The 19,664-nt window shown below is 41.8% G+C and overlaps 1 protein-coding gene across 9 annotated transcripts in view; it reads right to left on the bottom strand.

Moving 5' to 3' along the window:
* The window catches only part of NLGN1 (neuroligin 1), a 755,656-nt gene that overhangs the window by 468,948 nt on the left and 267,044 nt on the right, over positions 1-19,664 (bottom strand). For 4 of the 9 annotated variants that reach the window (XM_060242522.1, XM_060242524.1, XM_060242526.1 and 1 more), the window contains one exon: positions 15,348-15,407. The exons of 3 other annotated variants lie outside the window; for them this stretch is intronic. In XM_060242522.1, the coding sequence (XP_060098505.1) occupies positions 15,348-15,407 (60 nt within the window). The remainder of the gene's footprint in view (positions 1-15,347; positions 15,408-19,664) is intronic. 2 more of the 9 variants (XM_060242523.1, XM_060242528.1) reach the window with 1 other exon arrangement.

The raw sequence follows: 19,664 nt of genomic DNA, 5'->3' as shown, positions 1-19,664 counted from the left end.
TCCCCAAAGCAGGGCCGGATCTAGGGAGGGCAGAGGGGGGTGCTTGCCCCGGTGCCGACAGAGGGGGGGGGGCGCCAAATTGAGTATGAAGTCCATTGCATTCTATGGGACCATAAGGTAGAATGGCCCAAAAGGGGGCGTCATTTTTAATTTTGCCCCCCCCCCCCAAAAAAAACATGTAGATCCGGTCCTGCCCCAAACAGCCAGTTTGGTGTGGTGGTTAAGTGTGCAGACTCTTATCTGGGAGAACCGGGTTTGATTCCCCACTCCTCCACTTCCAGCTGCTGGAATGGCCTTGGGTTAGCCATAGGTATCACAAGAGATGTCCTTGAAAGGGCAGCTGCTGGGAGAGCCCTCTCAGCTCCACCCACCTCACAGGATGTCTGTTGTGGGGGGAGAAGATATAGGAGATTCTAAACCACTCTGAGTCTCTGATTCAGAGAGGAGGGTGGGGTATAAATTTGCAGTCTTCTTCTTCAATTTGTTCCACAGAGGAAGATAATCAAAATGAGTCTGAATCTACCCGGGAATCTTATGTGAATCCTTCTGCTGAATGAACTGTTTTTCTCTTGTGTTCTTATGGATCCTTCGGTGGTGGTGGTGGTGGTGGTGGTGGGGTGGGGTGGCAGGAAGAGGCATACAGATGCCGTAGATCATTAAACTGTTGTTCTCCTATGAAACTGCTACATTTTTAAAGAAGTCAGTGCTTTTAAATTCTCTATTGGAAAAAAGAGTGAAATTTCCTGCATTTAGCACAAGTATAGGTAACCGCGATTGGGGTGTGAAATGTGGAAGCTCAAGTGGGATGAACTGAGAGGTTTTTCAGGCACTAGTTGTAAAGAGAAATAACCACTGAAGTTCTTTCACAAATGGCAGAATACTATGATACTTTGGCCTCCCTGGGCTTCAATGTAAGCAAGCTTTAAGAAATCCTGTAGTCTGCTAGGGACATGATGCTGCTGTGTTTTCAAAAAGGCAGCAGAGGTTGGTTAAGTGATTTTGCAATGATAACTGAAAGTATGCTTCTTAGGGTTGCCTGGTCTATCTCAGGAAATATTTGGGGACTTTCAGTGTGGATCCAGAAGACTTTGTGGGGTAGAGCCAGGAACAAGGCTGTAGTAAGCATGATTGATCTCTGAAGGAAGTTCTGGCAGTCACGCTTAAAGAGGCTGTGTTTCTTTTAAATGCCTCACCTTCATTGAAAATAACGGAAATAATTCATTGAAATAATTCTTTATGGGATCATAGAATTGGACCTCCTGATCCAATCTTTTTTTAAAACTTGGGGGGGGGTGTGTTTTGAGGAGAGGCACCAGATGCTATGCTGAAAATTTGGTGCCTCTACCTCAAAAAACAGCCCCCCCCCCAGATACCCACAGATCAATTATACCAGTCTCCATAGGGCATAATGGAGCAATCAAGCAGACATTCAATGCCCCTGTCTCACTCTCCGATAACCCAGAAGTGGGGGGGAGGGCCTCCAAACAAAGGGATCCCCTACCCCTAACTGAGGATTGGCAATGACAACAATTATTGCTTAAGCTCTTGTCACACACAAAGTTTGGTGCCAAATTTCTTGAATCTCACAAATTATTAAAGCAATTATTAATTTGTGAGATTCAAGACATTTGGCACCAAACTTATTAAAACCCTATCCATCACTCAACTACATCAAGTACAATTTGGAGCCAGCACTTCAGCTATCTACAGGGCAAATGAATTGCTGGGAAAATGGCAGGGGAGATGAGGTGTGGATATCTTGGTTTCTGGGAAGAAAAACAGCTGTTGATTCTTAGGATGAATTTCTCATGGTGCCAGTTGAGTAGTGAAGTGCTAAATGGCAAGTGTGGGAGAGTGGCCTATGGATGTGCCTTAGCTCCAACACAAATGTTGAGGAGCACTGACAAATATCTTCTTGAAATGGATCAGTGCCTGTTTCACAGTGTTATTAACCAATCTAGCTCAATGCTGGTTTAGCTATAAGGCAATGCAGTCCCGGCTGCATTGACTTTTTGATGTTCTACCATAAACCTGTACTTGCCTCTGTGTGGTGATTTCTTGCAAGCCTAAGGGCTCAAATGCACACTCACAGCTCCATTCCCCACTAAGTCTTTGCCATATGTTTCCCTAGAAAGCAAAGAGCCACAAATACATGTACCTTATATATATATACACACATATATATAGGGAAGTGCTCCCTCTATAGGTATAAAGGATTAAGCTCACCAGGAATGCTATTGCCCAACGAAGTACTGCATTAGGCTAATTCTTGGTAGTAAAATGAAATCATAATGTCTGGACATGTTTGACATTTAAAAATAATAGTCTGACATAGTCTGACATATACATATAATGCTAATGAGCTTTTAGTAAGTTCATGTTTTGCATTTTTATTTTCACTTAAAACACACACACACAAGCCATTTCTACATTCAGAGATGTTTTAAATTTGATACAAGAGCTGCCCTGTTATGTCAAATCGTATCTAATCCAGAACTCTTGTTTTCAGCAGCAGTTAGCTAGATGTCTCTGGGAAGCTGATCAGCAGGATGTGAAGGCAACATATCTCCTCTTCATGTTTGCCCCGAATATCTACTATTCAAAGATATGGTATCTCTGAGTGTGGGAGTGTCCTAGATTAGATGGTTGGACAAAGTCATGCTTAATACGTATACAGACAAAGTTGCATGTTTGGAATTTCTCTGGCTGCCAGTTGCTGGGGTGGAGGGCAAACCTTTGCACTCTACTTCTATGCTCCCAGGGGGCATAGAAGTAGAGTGCAATGACTGATCAGTCATTGCAGGAAACAGCTTGCAGGATCAGATGGACCTCTGATCTAGCAGGATTCTTCTGATACGATGTGGATTGTGCTATCATGGCTAATCATCATCAATAGTATTCTCCAGGAACTAGCTGAACAGTGCTAAATTTTTAGCAGTTAGGTATATATGTTAATTATAACCAGGGGTCGTTTTGTAGAAAAATAGGTGGTGGAGCTCATCCAGGGATTGTTATGCAGCTGCACCTACTATTCAATGGACAAGGAGGTGGAACTCTCCGAAGGAGGAGGTGGAAGTCTCAGAAAGGTTCAGGAGCTGTGCTCCTGTGAGCTCCCACTGAATCTGAGGCCTGATTACAACCCTTTCTCAGATGTTCTAGAGGAGAAGAATTAATATACATGTGGGAGGAGCAAACTCCATTTCTGACCTATATGTGTTCACTGAAATTAATAAGGTTGTCTGGACCTTTGGTGTTAGGTGAATAGCAAGCTGTTGGTAGTTCCTGCCTGCAAAGATATCTGGTTGTCCTCGACCAGGACTAAGGCCTTTTCAGTCCTGGACCCAACCTGGGAGAACTCTAGGCCAAAAAGCCATCAGGGCCCTGTGGGATCTTATGCAATTCCGCAGCCTCTGCAAAGCAGAGATGTTCTGCCAGGCTTTTGGCTGAGGACTTCAATGGCTTCCATTCTGGCTGGCGCCCTCTCCTTGCTCTCCCAACTTGCTCTGTTCCTCTATATTTTATTTATTATTTATTTTATTTTATTATTTTCTATTTACAGCCCTCCCTTCCCGAATGGGCTCTGAGCAGGTAACAACAATCTTCTCCCCCACCCATGAGCTGGCCAGCAGTCTGAAATTAGAAATAACTGTGAAATTCCCTGCTTGATTTTTTAGATTTGTTGTATTAGTATTGTTTTTATATTTTATCCTACCATTTCCGGTGTTTTTATCAAATGTTGTACATTGGTCAGAGCCTGCAAAAGCAGCGACTGGCCAATTCGTTAACTACAACAATAATATGCAGATGACCCCCAGCACTGTCTTTTAGTATATATGCCTCCAAAATACAGCTGTCCTTTCCCTCTGAGATACTGGTGAGGTATGATGGAACAAACTGAAGCTGAATCCAGACAAGACAGAAGTGTTGCCAGTTGGAAAATGTTTTAGATGGTTTGGTTCCACTTGTAAAAGATGGACAACTGCAGAGCAGGTTAATTGGGGGGGAGTGCTCAAGGCCAGCCTTGCTGTTTGAAAAGAAGGCTGATACAGAGGTTAAGAGCACCCTTCTATCAGCTGCATCTGGTTCACCAGTTTTCTTCTTTCTTAGATTCAGCCTATCAAGCCATGCTGATTCATGTTTTGGAACCTCATGGTTGGATAACTGTAGACCGATTCCCCACTAGGCTTGTTCTGGCATTGGAGCTCTTTTCCCCCCAATGCTTCTGTCCGATTTTGCACAAGCTGCCATAGGGCTGCGACTAGCCCCACTTCTTTCCTGCAGCAAGCAGAAACTCAGTCATGATGTGCTCTATGTTGGACTGTTTGAAAACTGATGAGAGCATGCGTAGACTCATGTTGAAAAAATTGAAGCTCCATGTAACGTCAGAAGAAGGAGGCTGATGAAGTGATCGAAACCGTGAGGAGTCCTTTCATAAGCAGTTCCTTCCTTACTCTCTCTACATCATTAGGAGTCAGGCACTGAGGAAAAAAGCGTTCACCCACATCTGAGTCTACTCGAAGGAAGCCGATTTACAGGGCTGCTGAAAGACTGTGTGGGAAAATTCATATGCTGAAAGCTAAGTGTTCCTTAGTTTTGTTTTGTTTACGTTTCATTTAAGCTTGCACTAAAACGTATTTATACACATTTCTGTGTGAATTTCATTGCTTCCGGTGGTTTTTCTGTTGTTTCCATTGATTACACCGGTTTCAGTTGTTTTAATCATCCCCTGGAGAAAATGGCTGCTTTGAAGGGTGCCCTATGGCACTGCACCATGCTGAGGCCCCTCCTCTCCCCAAACCCAGCCCTCTCCCAGATCCAAAGTCTGCCAGGTATTTTCCAAGACAGACCTGGCAACCCTATGCAGAGTTATTCCAATCTAAACTCATTAATTCTGAAGGACTTAAACTGAAGTAACTCTTAGGTTCGGATTGATGAAATTCCTTAGAAAACAGTCTTTTTGGTAAGCAAAGAAGTGATGCAACTACTTTGTACACTTATTATTGTTTGTTTGTTTTTTAAAAAACTGTACAACTAGAGATCGTTAGCCTGCAATGTGCACTAGGTGCCGTTGGGGTCTCTGGAAAAACGAAATGAAAAATGAGGTAATTAGATCTGGCTCAGTGGTACAGCCCCAGGTTTCATTGCTGCACCTTGTTATTTGGACTGGGAAAAGTTGGATATGGAAGCAGTGACCAAAAGAAAATAATATCAAAAGGGGGGAGTTGGAATAAATCTGGCACCCCTGTTATTATTATTATTATTATTGCAGCTGTTGTTGAAGGACAGCTCAACTGCAGTTATGAAATGAGATGAAAATATGAGTGATCCAGGGATACAGATTTTATTACAAAGTTGGATTTATGCTCCTTGAAATTTGCTAAGCCATTTTAGTTAGTTTCCCTTCTGTCGTATTATGATTTATTAGTCTGGGTGTCTCATTTCTTTTTTGGAAGTCAGAAATTCTACTTTCAGGCACATGCCAGCTCCTGAAGATGGCAATCCCCTCCCCCCCTCTTTTTCTCACCATAACATCAAGTAAGTAACAACACAGGACACTAGGACGGCATCCACATGGGTTATAGGACATTGTGAAATCATTATGCTATATTGCAGAGGTGGCCAAACTTGCTTAATGTAAGAGTCACACAGAATAAATGTCAGATGTTTGAGGGAGGGGAGGAAGGAAGAAATGTAGGAAGGAAGGAAAATGGACGGGGGAGGAGGGAGATGTGGAAAGAAAGCATTCCAAGCCATTGGCTGGCTTGGCTTGGAAAAGTGATTTAAAGAGAGAAATGCCTTCTTCAAGCTGGCCAAAAGTGCAGTGGAGGCTTTGAGAGCCACACAACATGTGTGAAAAAGCCACATGTGGCTACTTAGCTGCAGTTTGGCCACTCCTGTGCTATAGCTACCATTCACAACTGGATTTCCTGTGACAATCCACTTGCAAATGACTGGTGGTGGTGGTGGAAAGTATTGTCAAGTTGCAGATGACTCCATAGGGTTTTCAAGGCAACAGCCATTAAGAGGTGGTTTGGCATTACCTGACTGCATAGTGACCATGGACATCCTTGGTGGTCTCCTATCCAAGAAGAAGCAGAAGACTGCCAATTTATAACCCACCCTTCTCTCTGAATCAGAGACTTACAATCTCCTATATCTTCTCCCCCCACAACAGACACCCTGTGAGGTGGGTGGGGCTGAGAGGACTCTCACAGCAGCTGCCCTTTCAAGGACAACACCTGCGAGAGCTATGGCTGACCCAAGGGCATTCCAGCAGCTGCAAGTGGAGGAGTACTAGTTAGGGCCAACCCTGCCTAGCTTCTGAGATTTGATGAGATTGGGATAACGTGTCCTGTCATAGTTAGAGCCGGATGACTACTACAGTTTAATAACTAAGAGCCCATGGACTAAGCTGAAGTCGTATTCCCCAACTTTTACATGCAGCACCCAATGAAATGCTATTATGGCCTGGATGCTGGGGTTTATCCTACCTCTTCACCCAACTAAGTGTAGTGGCCTCCATCAGTGTAAGAGCCTTCCTCTAAAGGAACAGACTACTCTGAGGGTGATTCCTTGAGCTGGAAGAAAGCTCAAGGACAGACCTCCACATTTTTCTGAATGGAATGGCAGGATATGATTGAGTATGGAGGGAGACAAGAGAAAGACCAAGGTTTCCAGTGGCAACAATACATCTCTGGAAATGTCTAGGGTTATGGTTATCAAGCAAAGATTGTAGGGAAACAAAAGGCTAGCATATGTAGGAATCAATTAATAGGCCCACTTGCATATATGTTTGATTCCATATGTTGTTACTTACAACTTTACATTTACAATATATTTACCTTGACCTGGGCAGCCTAGACAATGTTGCCAACCTCCAGGTGGGGCCTGGAGATCACCCAGCAACCGAGATTAGTTTCCCTGTAGCAAAAGGCTGCTTCGAAGGCTGGACTCTATGGTGGTTAGGATTGCCAATCCCCAGGTGGGCGCAGGGGATCCCCTGGTTTGGAGGCCCTCCCCCCACTTCAGGGTCACCAAAAAGCAAGGGGGAGAGAGGGAAATGTCTGCTGGTCATTCCATTATTCCCTATGGAGACCTGGGGAGAGCTGTCCCAAAGATACCCACTTAATTGTGGGGTGCCTCAGGGGGCGGTGCTCTCCCCAATGTTGTTTAACATCTACATGCGCCCCCTTGCCCAGATTGCCTGGAGGTATGGGCTGGATTGCCACCAGTACGCTGATGACACCCAGCTCTATCTACTGATGGACAGCTGGCCTGGAGATGTCCCAGAAAATCTGGACCAGGCGCTGCAAGCCATGGCAGGTTGGCTCAAGCTGAGTGGGTTGAAGTTGAATCCAGCAAAGACAGAGGTCCTGTGCCTGAGCCGTGGCAGCCTAGGAAGGGAAATTTCCCTACCGGTCTTTGATGGTGCACCACTGAAAACAGTGCACAGGGTCAAGAGCCTGGGGGTGCTACTGGAGACTTCCTTGTCAATGGAGGCCCAGAAGCAGCCACTGCTAAATCCGCCTTTTTTCAGCTGAGACGGGCGAAGCAGTTGGCTCCCTTCCTGGAGCGCGATGACCTGGCAACAGTGATCCATGCAACTGTCACCTTGAGGCTAGTACTACTGTAATGCCCTCTACATGGGGCTGCCCCTGTGCCAAACCCAGAAACTGCAGCTAGTGCAGAATGCGGTGGCCAGACTGATGGACAGTAAGTGGGAGCACATACAGCCTAGGCTGCGGGAACTGCACTGGCTGCCAATTGTGTACCGGATTCGTTACAAGGTGCTGGTTATTACCTTCAAAGCCCTATATGGCCGAGGACCTGCCTACCTTAGGGACTGTCTCTCCCCATATGTTCCCCAGAGAGTGCTGCAATCTTGCTGGCAAAATCTGCTGACAATCCCTGGGCCGAAGGAGGTCAAATTGAAAATGACAGGAGAGAGGACCTTCTCGGTTACAGCTCCCCACTGGTGGAACCAGTTACCAGAAGAGGTACGGGCCTTGTGGGACCTTAACCAGTTCCGCCGGGCCTGCAAGACCGTCCTCTTCCAGCTGGCTTTTTAATGTGGAATTACATAAGAACATAAGAGAAGCCATGTTAGATCAGGCCAATGGCCCATCCAGTCCAACATTCTGTGTCACACAGCGGCCAAATATATATATATATATATATATATATATATATATATATATATATATATATATATATATATATATATATATATATATATATATATACACACACACACACACACACACACACACACACACACACTGTGGCTAATAGCCACTGATGGACCTCTGCTCCATATTTTTATCTAACCCCTTCTTGAATTATTATACCATCGCTATACAAGCTATGCTATATACGGAGCACTAAAATAATCTGTGGTTTAAAATTCTTGTTTAATTGATGTTTTAATGTTTAATTGAGAAATAATTGTAAATTGGGTATTTTATTTTGTTTTATTATTGAGGTCACCGCACCTCAAAAAGGATATTATAGCATTGGGAAAAGTCCAGAAAAGGGCAACTAGAATGATTAAAGGGTTGGAACACTTTCCCTATGAAGAAAGGTTAAAATGCTTGGGGCTCTTTAGCTTGGAGAAACGTCAACTACGGGGTGACATGATAAGAGGTTTACAAGTTAATGCATGGGATGGAGAAAGTATAGAAAGAAGTACTTTTCTCCCTTTCTCACAATACAAGAACTCGTGGGCATTCGATGAAATTGCTGAGCAGTCAGGTTAAAACAGATTAAAGGAAGTACTTCTTCACCCAAAGGGTGATTAACATGTGGAATTCACTGCCACAGGAGGTGGTGGCGGCTACAAGCATAGACAGCTTCAAGAGGGGGTTAGATAAAAATATGGAGCAGAGGTCCATCAGTGGCTATTAGCCACAGTGTATATATATGTGTGTGTGAGTGTGTGTGTATATATATATATTTTTTGGCCACTGTGTGACACAGAGTGTTGGACTGAATGGGCCATTGGCCTGATCCAACATGGCTTCTCTTATGTTCTTATTGTACAACTGTAATGCAGTTTTTATGTTATGTGAGCCGCCCTGAGCCTGCTTCAGTGGGGAGGGCGGGATATAAATTAAAAATTATTATTATTATTATTCCTATAGGGTATAATGGAGAATTAATCCGTGGGTATCTAGGACTTGGGGAGGCTGGGGTTTTTTTAGGTAGAGGCACCAATTTTTTTGCAGAGCATCCAGTGCTTCTCCTCAAAACACCCTCCAAGTTTCAAAACGATTAGACCAAGGGGTCCAATTCTGTGAGCCCCAAACCAAGATGCCCCTATCCTTCATTATTTCCAATGGAGGGAAGGCATTTAAAAGGTGTGCAGTCCCTTTAAATGTGATGGCCAGAACTCCCTTGGAGTTCAATTATGCTTGTCATACCCTTGCTCCTGGCTCCACCCCAGTGTCTCCTGGCTGCACCCCCCGAGTCCCCAGATATTTCTTCATTTGTATTTGGCAACCCTAATGGTGGTATACCCTTCTAAAGTCCCTTCCCTCCCCAAATCCCACTTTGCCATGGCTTCACTCCCAAATCTCCAAGAATTTCCCAACCTGGAGTTGGTAACACTAAGCCCAGGTCTTCCTGATCTTGTCATATCTCAGAAGCTATGGAGAGTTAGAACTTGGATGGGAAATCACTGCCAAGAATGTCCAGGGTCACTATGCAGAGGCAGGCAATGGCAAACCACCTCCACTCATCTCTTACTAGTTAGGGTTTTAATTAAGTCTTTAAAAAAAATATATATGTATATGCTTAAATCAACATTTAACATCAGAAACTGTTGTTTTTACTCAAAACGTGCAATTGCATTTGAATGTTCTACTGGAAAGTCATTTTCCTCTTCCGATTTGCAGTTGCTTCTCCCACATGGCAAGACAGCAGAACTGCTTTAAAAAGATATTAACATTTCAGCATGCATAATGCAGGACTGTGAGAAATGCTGCTGCTTGCAGGAAATATGTGCAAATTGCCAAAGCCTAATAGAACAAAGATGCTGGGGGTTGCCATAGCTTTGGCAACATTTCAAAGAGATGCTCAGCAGTCACTGGGAACACAGCTTGGCAATGCAAGCAACTGGTTGTAATCTCAGATGAACTGCAGGATGGGCGGTGGGGCTGGTTTGGAAGTAGCTTTGCTGCATCAACTTCAAACATATATTTTCCTTTCCTAGACTGATCTTGGCAAGGGGGACAGGACATCATTCCTCAGGTTTTTTGAATGATTAAGAAAGTCGTGGTGAATTCTCATTCAGTACTTCTTATGATGTCACACTCTGACCCCCAATACCTGAAGTAGTTTTGCAAACTTTTTAAATGGGTTTCTGGGATCTTTCTTATCTCATTTTAAAAGACGGTGATGATAAACGGATAACACACATCCCTCTGTGTTTGTGCATTTTAAGTTCAAGCATGGATGTAGACGCATGACTGACAGCTAAACCAGCATTTGGTGTTGTGGTACGTTACATCTGTCATGTAAATTACAAAGCCAGGAGTAAGCCAGGTTCATATCTGCTGTGAGTTTCTGTTTAAATGGTACATTTGTCTCCTTCTGTGTTGTACAGTGCTTGTGATAGTGATGCCTCTGGCACCAGTTAGTTGAGGTGTTGATGGTGTGGAATGTTACTGAACGTTCCAAGAACTGTGGGGAGCTAACAGAATGTTGGTTGTTCAGTTTCGGTGAGGGAGGGGGAAACTGTCAATGCTTGGAGTACCAGAGGAAAACAAGAGAGAGGGATAGGGGGAGGGAGGGAGGGAGGCTAAAGGAGAGGTGGAAAGTGTACAACAGACTGAGAAACGACAGCTAAAAGAAAAAGCAGGGCAGATAAGACAGGGTACAGAGACAAACTGTATAAACGGATGCTGAGTTACTCCAGTCCAAATCTATTGCTATCACTGGACTTGGACTGCAGTATCAGGTTGCACTGAAAGGTAAACTAATAAACAAGGGGTCTGAATTTCCTCTAGCCTATCCAAGGGAAAGTTAAAAGCACTTTTAAATTTGCAAACTGCAGTTTCCCATAAACACAGATGGGTATACGTACTTGTTTGTAATAATAAGATAAATTTAGTGTGCAGAATGGATTAAGTTCCATCCAAACTCAGGAAACAGCAGAAGGAAGTAGTAATGAAGTGCTAGAATACTGAGGTTGCAGAATGGACTGTACCACTTCAGACTGCAGGTCAGAAGTTACCTTTTTTCCCAAATTCCCTCACATTAAAAACTTCCTAAAAATGGCAAACAGTGGACCTGGCTAGAGATTACTTTTTAAAAAAATGAGTCGGGTTTGGGTTCAGCTCCAAAATGGAGCAAATAACACCTGCTGGGGCACTTCAGGTGGGAAAACATTTTGGGGGGGGGGGAGTGCTGAAACACCTTCTCATGCACAGTGTTCCTAATTCAAATTGGGCTTCTGCAAATATTTGCTCCCTGAAGAAGCTGACTGGCTGTAGTAGATGCTGACTGGCTGAACCTCCCCCGATGTCGCCGGTGTGATGATGTCACCCGGACGTAGCATAGAGTTTTCCCCTCCCAAATGGCTAGGAAAGGAAAGTTCCCCTGTGCAAGCACCAGTTGTTTCCGACTCGGGGGTGACGTTGCTTTCACAACGTTTTCATGGAAGACTTTTTTTACAGGGTGGTTTGCCATTGCCTTCCTCAATCATCTACACTTTCCCCCCAGCAAGTTGGGTACTCATTTTACCGACTTTGGAAGGATGGAAGGCTGAGTTAACCTTGGGCCGGCTACCTGAATCCAGCTTCCGCCGGAATCAAACTCAGGTCGTGAGCAGAGAGTTCAGACCACAGTACTGCAGTACTGCTGCTTTATCACTCTGCGCCACGGGGCCACTCAAATGGCTAGAGCATTCGGGAAAACCATAGAGTTTTCCCAGAAGCGCCTAGAGTGGCTGCCGTGCGACATCGCTGGTGCGATGACGCACTTGCAGGTGACATCATTGTGCCGTGCGTGCAAACCGTGTGTGCAAAGCATTTTAAAAAATCACCTGACATCTGCTCTCTGCAGTGGTACATGCCATTCTGCCACCTCAACATTTTACAACCTTATTCTGCTGCTTGAGTATGCCAAGTCTCAGTATAAGCATAGGAAACTAGGATAGTCAAGTCCAGCCTAGCAACCATCAAATGACTGGGGGAGGGATGTAAGGACATGGGAAATATGGCATGATGTCATTTCTGGGAAGACGTGGAAATAACATCATTTCTCTCTAGGAATTGCCAGAAACTTTGTGGTTTTATGACAGAATTTCCAGCCATTCCTAGAGAGGAACTCATTCCAGTTTCTTTTCCCCTGGAAGTGCCATCAAATCATTGCCAACAGCAATGATTTTTGCTCCCAATAGCCATTGGAGTACTGGCAGGCAATGCCCGCTGGGGATGGGAGCTGTCCTGCCCCAGCAGGCATACAGACAACCTTGCTCTGTGGCACTGCAGTCCTGAGACTCCTACTGGTAGCAATGGGTTTAATGGTACAGCTAGTTATCCTTCAAAAAAATGGAACAGGTTTAATCTAGCTAATTCCATACAAGCTCCTGACACACTTGCTGATAGTTGCTATTCTGTCACTGCCGAATGGAGCTATATTTGAGCTGATATGTTTGAATGTATTCTGTTTTTCTTTTCTTTTTTTGAGAGTGAAAGGTACTGATTAACTCGACAGATTTTTAGCTATTACAGCCTGCCCTAGCAATTATGTGGCAAATTAGGAAAGCCACAAAGGTCTGGCTGTGTGAATAGCTTGGGTTTGAAGCCATTCCTCAAAATTGTCTGTAAGTAGCATAGGCTTTTCCAGTGACTAATTGAATAAAAACTGTGCTCATGAGCCTCTAAGTAGAGCATTCTGCAAATATTTTTTCATTAATTTCTGGTAATAGCTAAGGAGAACCACTGTTCACAAGTTTACAGTGTTAAATGTCAGTTTGTTCATGAAGAAAGCTAACAACATGCAACAGAACAGCTGTGAGTCAAATACTTCCAACATCCAGTATGGTCAGAGATCAGATATGGCACACCTACATTTGAACCCACGTTGTGCTGGGAAGATTGCTGGGTGACACTGGGCCAGTCTCTCTCTCCCTCTCCCTCTCCCTCTCTATACCTCACAGGGTTGTAATAAGAGACAGGGAGACTGTAGTAGAGACAGGGAGATTGAAGCTGAGTTCCTTGAAGGAAGGGCAGGATAAAAATATACTCAATAAAAAAATAGAATGTGAAGTATGCTTATGTGAATTCATTCAAGGCATGCCGTAGGAATTTCAAGATATTGTTTGAGATGTGGCAGCTGGAGAAATTGTAACAATGATTTCCTAAAATTAATTGTCTCTGTTTTAAAAGTCCGGGATGTGGAACGGTATAGTGTACCGGGTACCCTGATCTCATCAGATCTCCGAATCTAAGAAGGTACGTGGATGGGAGACCACAAAGGAAGCCTATGAAGAGAAAGGAAATGGTAAACCGTCTCTGCTTCTCACTTGCCTTGAAAAGTTTATGGGGTCGCCAAAACTCAGCTTCATACATACACAATTTAAAGATACACATTCAACGATGAGGGAGAGGGGCTGAAGATACAATCGTTTGCAGTGTCATAAAGGTCAATCATGTGTCCAAGAAACCCAGTCAACTGAAATAAAGACATTTTGATAGGGGCATAATTTATAAATAATAATAATAATTTTGGAGGATTATTATTTATTTTCTCCCCTTTTCCCTATGAAACGACATGGGCACTACTTCAGATTGGACATTTGTGGATGGGTTCCTGTTTTGTTTTGTTTTTTAAGGGGAGCTAGGCACTTTTTTAAGGTGACAACTACATTTAACTTGGAGTAATTTAGAGTAAAACATCAGCCAGAATTTCAAATGAAATTAGAATAATTTTAAAAAGATTAATAAAATTCGTCTCTGAAAGGATTTACACTTTTTTGTTTTTTGTTTCTCTCATTTCTTTTATAATTATTTTGAAATCCATACTTTAGGAAAATGATATTTTTTAAAGATGTGATTCATGGCCCGGGACCTGCATATCTGAAGAACTTACCTTTCTTGGTATGAATCTGGATGCCTAGTGTCACTCACTCCCTGTTCACTTGCCTATTCTCTGCCAGAAACTGAGCCTTGTTCTCATCTTTGGAATGGCTTCCCTGAGGCCTTTCAGCAAATTCCAATGCTGTTCTCTTTTAAAACAGCTTGTAAGACTTTTATTCTTCAAACAGTATTCCACTGAGGTTGAAGGCAATGAAGATTCTTTTCCCCTTGTATTAAAGGTTCTTATTTCTATATGATAATATTGCTCTAGAGATGTAGGTTTGCTGAATTCCGGGTGGGGAATTACAACTCATCTCCAGATTACACAGATCAGGCCTTCTGAAGAAAATGGCAGCATTGGAGGAGAGACTCTGAGGTATGATACCCTGCTAAGGTCCATCAACTCCCCAGGCTCCATCCTCAAATCTCAATGAATTTTCTGACCCAGAACGGACAACACTAGTGAGTGAACAGTGCTGTGCCAGGAATTTGTGAGTTATGTTTACATTGGTTAAGGGACAATTCTTACATACCTGATTATTTTTCACAGCTGTCTTTTGTCCATGGGAGGAAGATTGGGTATACATCTTTATACATTATAAATAGATAAACCATATACAACTCCATGTAGATATTTGCTATGCAGAAAGGGGCAAGTGATTTTATTCCTCATTGCCATTCTGTGAGGATTAAGCAGTCTAGAGGATTGATTTTTTGATTTGAAAACAAGGTGGCCTCTTGCAGTCATAAAAAAACCCAGTTGCTTGGAATACACATTTATGCCAGCTTTCAATTTCATTCTTATCAAACACAACATTTCCATAATTATTAAAAATGGAGATAAGTGGAGGACAAAAAAAAACAATGTATCATCTTTGTATTTGGTGAAATATAGAGAAACAGAGGTTAGGAAACATGCAAGAAAGTGTACAAAGAGACTGCTTCAAAAGCGTGTTAGTTATTATGGACAAAATTCAGTCGAAAGTGGGATGCAACATATCGAGAGTTTGTTTCAAGGAAACAAAAGCGAAACACCCTCTTTTTTTAAAACACCGTTATCATAGAACTTAACAACATTCTTTCTTTTTTTTTAAGAAAAATTAAAATATGTAACAACAAGCAAGAAGACAAAACACATCAAAAATGGGAATTAAAAAGCAAATCTTCAAAAGAAGACAAGAAGTCAAAAAAATAAAAAAGAGGGGGAGAAAAAAGATTTTTCAAGGGGTCCTTGTCATGCAAATCAGTTTGGCGGGAAAAAAATACCTTCATCCTCCGCACCTTCATTATCACCTAAATCATCTGTCTGTTTCTTTGTTAGGGGACCTAGGATTGAGAACGGAGAAAATGGAGGAAAAAGACAATTCAAGAATATACAAGACTGAGGAAAAATACAGTCAATATTAAACTTCCAAGGATGTTTTCAAGAAAAACACTTGTGGGGGATGAAGCATGAGTATTTCTCTTTCTTCTTGAAAAAGGATTTTTTTTTTCCAGCAAAATGCACCCTTAGGGTTATGATTTCTTTTTTTCTTTACAAACATCTAGCATAAAAGGCAAATCAACATCCTACAAATTACATGAAGAATTCAAGAACTAGCTTCTGTATTTCTAAAAAAACCCTCAACCTCAAAAACCTATATCCATCATATTTTTTTAAATCATTTTAAAGGGTAGTTGAATGTGCTTAGTCTAGTAGCTCTCACTTTCTAAAATTCAAAGCAATATATACATATGCATTGCTTTAAATTTTAGAATATATATATATATATTTAAAAAAAGTTTAGTTCTCCATTTTGCTTAAGGGATTTTTCTTATTTTTTTTTTAAAAAAAGAATCAGCCGTTTAATATTGGTTTGCTCACATGGGAAGACACTGTGAATTAAAAATAAAATAAAAACAACCCTGACTTTTGCTAACCCAGCCATCTTAGCTAATGCTTGCCAATGGATTGGGTTTTGATTGGTTCATCCATTAGTTCATAATTTAAATACAGCCCTGAAGAGAAAATTCCTTTGAAGCCTTTGACTGTCTGCTGACATACATGTTTTAAAAAAAATAAGAGGTTCCAAAATGGGATTAACACTCAGATATTAGAAGGGCTGTTTTTACAATGTTGATTACACTCTTAGCAAGCTGAGGCAATATCATACAATCAGTTCATAAGACTTAATACCATTCCATGCTCAGGATAGTTACTATTAACATGTGTTAGGGTATTAATAATTCTTTACAAGACAAAGAATGGCTATGCCTGTCTCAAGCACAGTCAATAATTCTTTAAAAAAAAAAACATTACTGCAGAAGAAAAGTCAAAAGCCATCATCAAACTGCTTCCATATCCCATGTATTCTTTACATTTTAAAGCACAAACAAAAACCACTGAAACTCTACATTTCTTTTTTCTTCTCCAGAACTAGCACATTTCCATGACATTCTCTAATCCACATGCAACACACACACTCTCTCCCTCCCTCTCCTGAAATCAGTACAGCTATGGAACTTTAAGGGTTTTTTTTTTTAAGGCAGCCAAACACAGAGTTGAAAAGCACAAATAAAAGTTTCTCATGCATAAAGTAACAGAAACAGGAAACAGGGTTGGAGAGGATGAAAGTGCATGTCAGTACCTAGAGGATGGGTAGGCAAGAACCATGCGTTAGCTCACAGCAGTGTTGAAACATTCATATTTAAAAGCTCTGCTACCTTAGTGTGTGACTGTACACCAGTAAACCAATATGAGATCAGGAATAAGGGGAAAAGAATGATACCTTTCCGAACAGTGAGCTATCCAGATATCGGAGCATTGGCCTTGTAAGGCATTTAAGAAATATAACCAATTCACCAAAAAAAAAATATTCAAATTAATTACCTTTAAGTCTCCAGGAGTCTTAAAGTTGAAAATGGTAGAGAGGAATGTTCATCATGGTACCTCATAAAAGATCTGTTCTCTGTTGAACTTCAGCACCCCTACTGGCTGGATGGTGGTATTTCAGCTAGCAGCAAATTAACAACACAGAATTCTACTTGACCCTGGCTTGGTTCCTTGGTCTAAGCTACCTTCAGACTGCCAAATTCCTCTTACCTGCTTGACTATTTGCCTCCTTTCCATTTGGATTACCAGCCCCCTTCCAGACCAACAGCCCTGACAATACATTACTTTTTTTTCAAATAATGTAGCCTTAGTGAAGATATAATAAACAAATTTAAAAATACATTACAATGAATCCAGCAGGAGCACTGTTTCACATCAATCTTAAACAGATTGCACTCATACATTATATATCATGAACTAGCATCAACCACTACTAGTTGTTGTAACCATTTTTTAAAATTGTCTTATCACTGTCAATTTCTAATCCACCCTACTTGTTTTACATTCCTGGCACCAGAGGAAAAAGATACTCAAAAAGGAAATGTACCAGAAAGCTAAAATACTAAGAAATGGAACTGTACTACTTCACATGAACCTACGTCACATGGAACAAGACTGCCAAGATCAGAATTGTCTACTCCAGGGGTGGCCAAACTTGTTTAATGTAAGAGCCACACAGAATAAACATCAGATGTCTGAGAGCGTCAAGACAAGGAAGGGAGGGAGGGAGGGTGGGAGGAAGGAAGGAAGGAAGGAAGGAAGGAAGGAAGGAAGGAAGGAAGGAAGGAAGGAAGGAAGGAAGGAAGGAAGGAAGGAAGGAAGGTAAACAGATGGGGAGGGAGGATGGGGAGGTGGAAAGAAAGCAACTTTAACTTTAAATGAGTTCTCCAAGTTGCCATGATTTACAGAGAGAAATGCCTTCTCCAAACTAGCTGACAGGGCAGTGGGGGCTTCAAGAGCCACACAATATATGTGAAAGAGACACATGTGGCTCCCAAGTCACAGTTTGGCCACCCCTGGTCTACTCTGTCAGGCAGGTATGCTCCAGAGTCTCAGGCAGAGGTCTCGTAGAAGTCTTTCACATCACCTATTGTGTGATTTTTATTTTATTTTTTTACTGGAGATGTCAGGGATTGAACCTGGGACCTTTTGTATGTGAGTCAGTGAGCCACAACCCCCCCTTCAAACTTTAAATAAAGATGCTAATGCTCCATCTGTGCCAGATTATTAGCCAAAAAGAAGCTGCAAGAATGGTGGCTAGGAAACTGTATTGTAGAGCAAGAAAACTGTAGATTTCCTTTTTGTATGTATGAGAGATCCAGCCATAACCCTCGTGTCGTGAGGATACTGCATTTCCCCGTGCTTGAACTATATGTTGCTTCTATATGATTCTCCCTCCATGCCTCAAAAGTTTGCTTGTACTTTTTTAAATTATTAGTAGTAGGGTTTCTGTCCTTTTCACAGCTGCATGATTGGCAAAACCTCATAGGTAAAGTTTTTCCCTCTCCGTATTTTCATTCTAGCCCAATCTCATCAGATCTGTGACACTAAGCATGGTCATTCTGATTTAGTACTTAAATGAGAGACCACCAAGAAAGTTTGGAATAGACACGCAGAGGTAGACAATGGGAACAACCCTTGAACATTTCTTGCCTTGAAAACTCCATGGGGTTCCCATAAATTGGCTGCCACTTGATATAACAAAACAAACAAAGAGAATCTGTACCGGTTGAATTTCTGCCCTTTCTGAAGCTGTGAAATGAACAGGGGCCTTTCTTTGGAAAAGAAGGCAACGCTAGGCTTTGCAAACAAAAAGCCCATCACTCACACCCTCCCTCACACTTATTTCCATCTCTGCTAATGGAAAGTCCTAGCAAGTACAGTCCTGATTGAAACCAGAATAGAAATGGCAGGTTATCTGAAGTTCTTAGCCTTGAGGAGTCTGAAAGAAAACAAATTTAAACACCTGTATAGATTGTTATAAGAGGGCACCAATAAAATGAGAGGACATACAGTTGGTTCAACGGTCAGTACAACACTGTTGGAAATGTTACAGGCTACATCCAGATAATCCATGCTCATGGGAGTGCAACGAATTTGGATGTATGGAAACAAACTGCTAATGTAGTTCATGAAGTGACAGGTTACAACTTCCTGTTAGACTCTTTGGTCATACTTCTAGGATATGGGCAGGAAGCTGTTAACAACAGGACAAGAAATGAATAATCAATACCACTGGAGAAGAGCTAGCATGTAAATGGACATCAAACAGTTGAAATATGGTTTGTAAAAACATGGAATAATCTGTGATTGATGCCACTGGTACATACAGGTAAATATAAGAAAAGGAGAGAAAAGAAATAATAGCTTCCAAGTGTCAGGCACAATTCCTCAATAAGGATTTGTTTTAAATTTGTGGTCCAGAAACAGTATGTTGATTTTCCTAATAATATTGTCATTGCTGATGAGTGGTCAGTTATCCAAAGCATATTCATATATCCATAACTATATTGTTTTATGTGCTTATATAAGCATTTATATACATGCATTCATGCCTATATTAATCTATGTATTTTAATATCAATATTACCAACCTTCATATATATTCATAATATTCTTTGTATAGATTTAAGTAGAATAGTGTGGGTAACAAATGAGGTCACAGTAGAGGTTACATCACTGTGGAAAACTAAGGCCTAATATTGTCTCAC

This window comes from Heteronotia binoei, chromosome 6 (genome assembly GCF_032191835.1).
Source record: "Heteronotia binoei isolate CCM8104 ecotype False Entrance Well chromosome 6, APGP_CSIRO_Hbin_v1, whole genome shotgun sequence".
In the NCBI taxonomy this organism is placed as follows: domain Eukaryota; kingdom Metazoa; phylum Chordata; class Lepidosauria; order Squamata; family Gekkonidae; genus Heteronotia; species Heteronotia binoei.
This window is presented reverse-complemented; position numbering and strand designations above follow the sequence as displayed.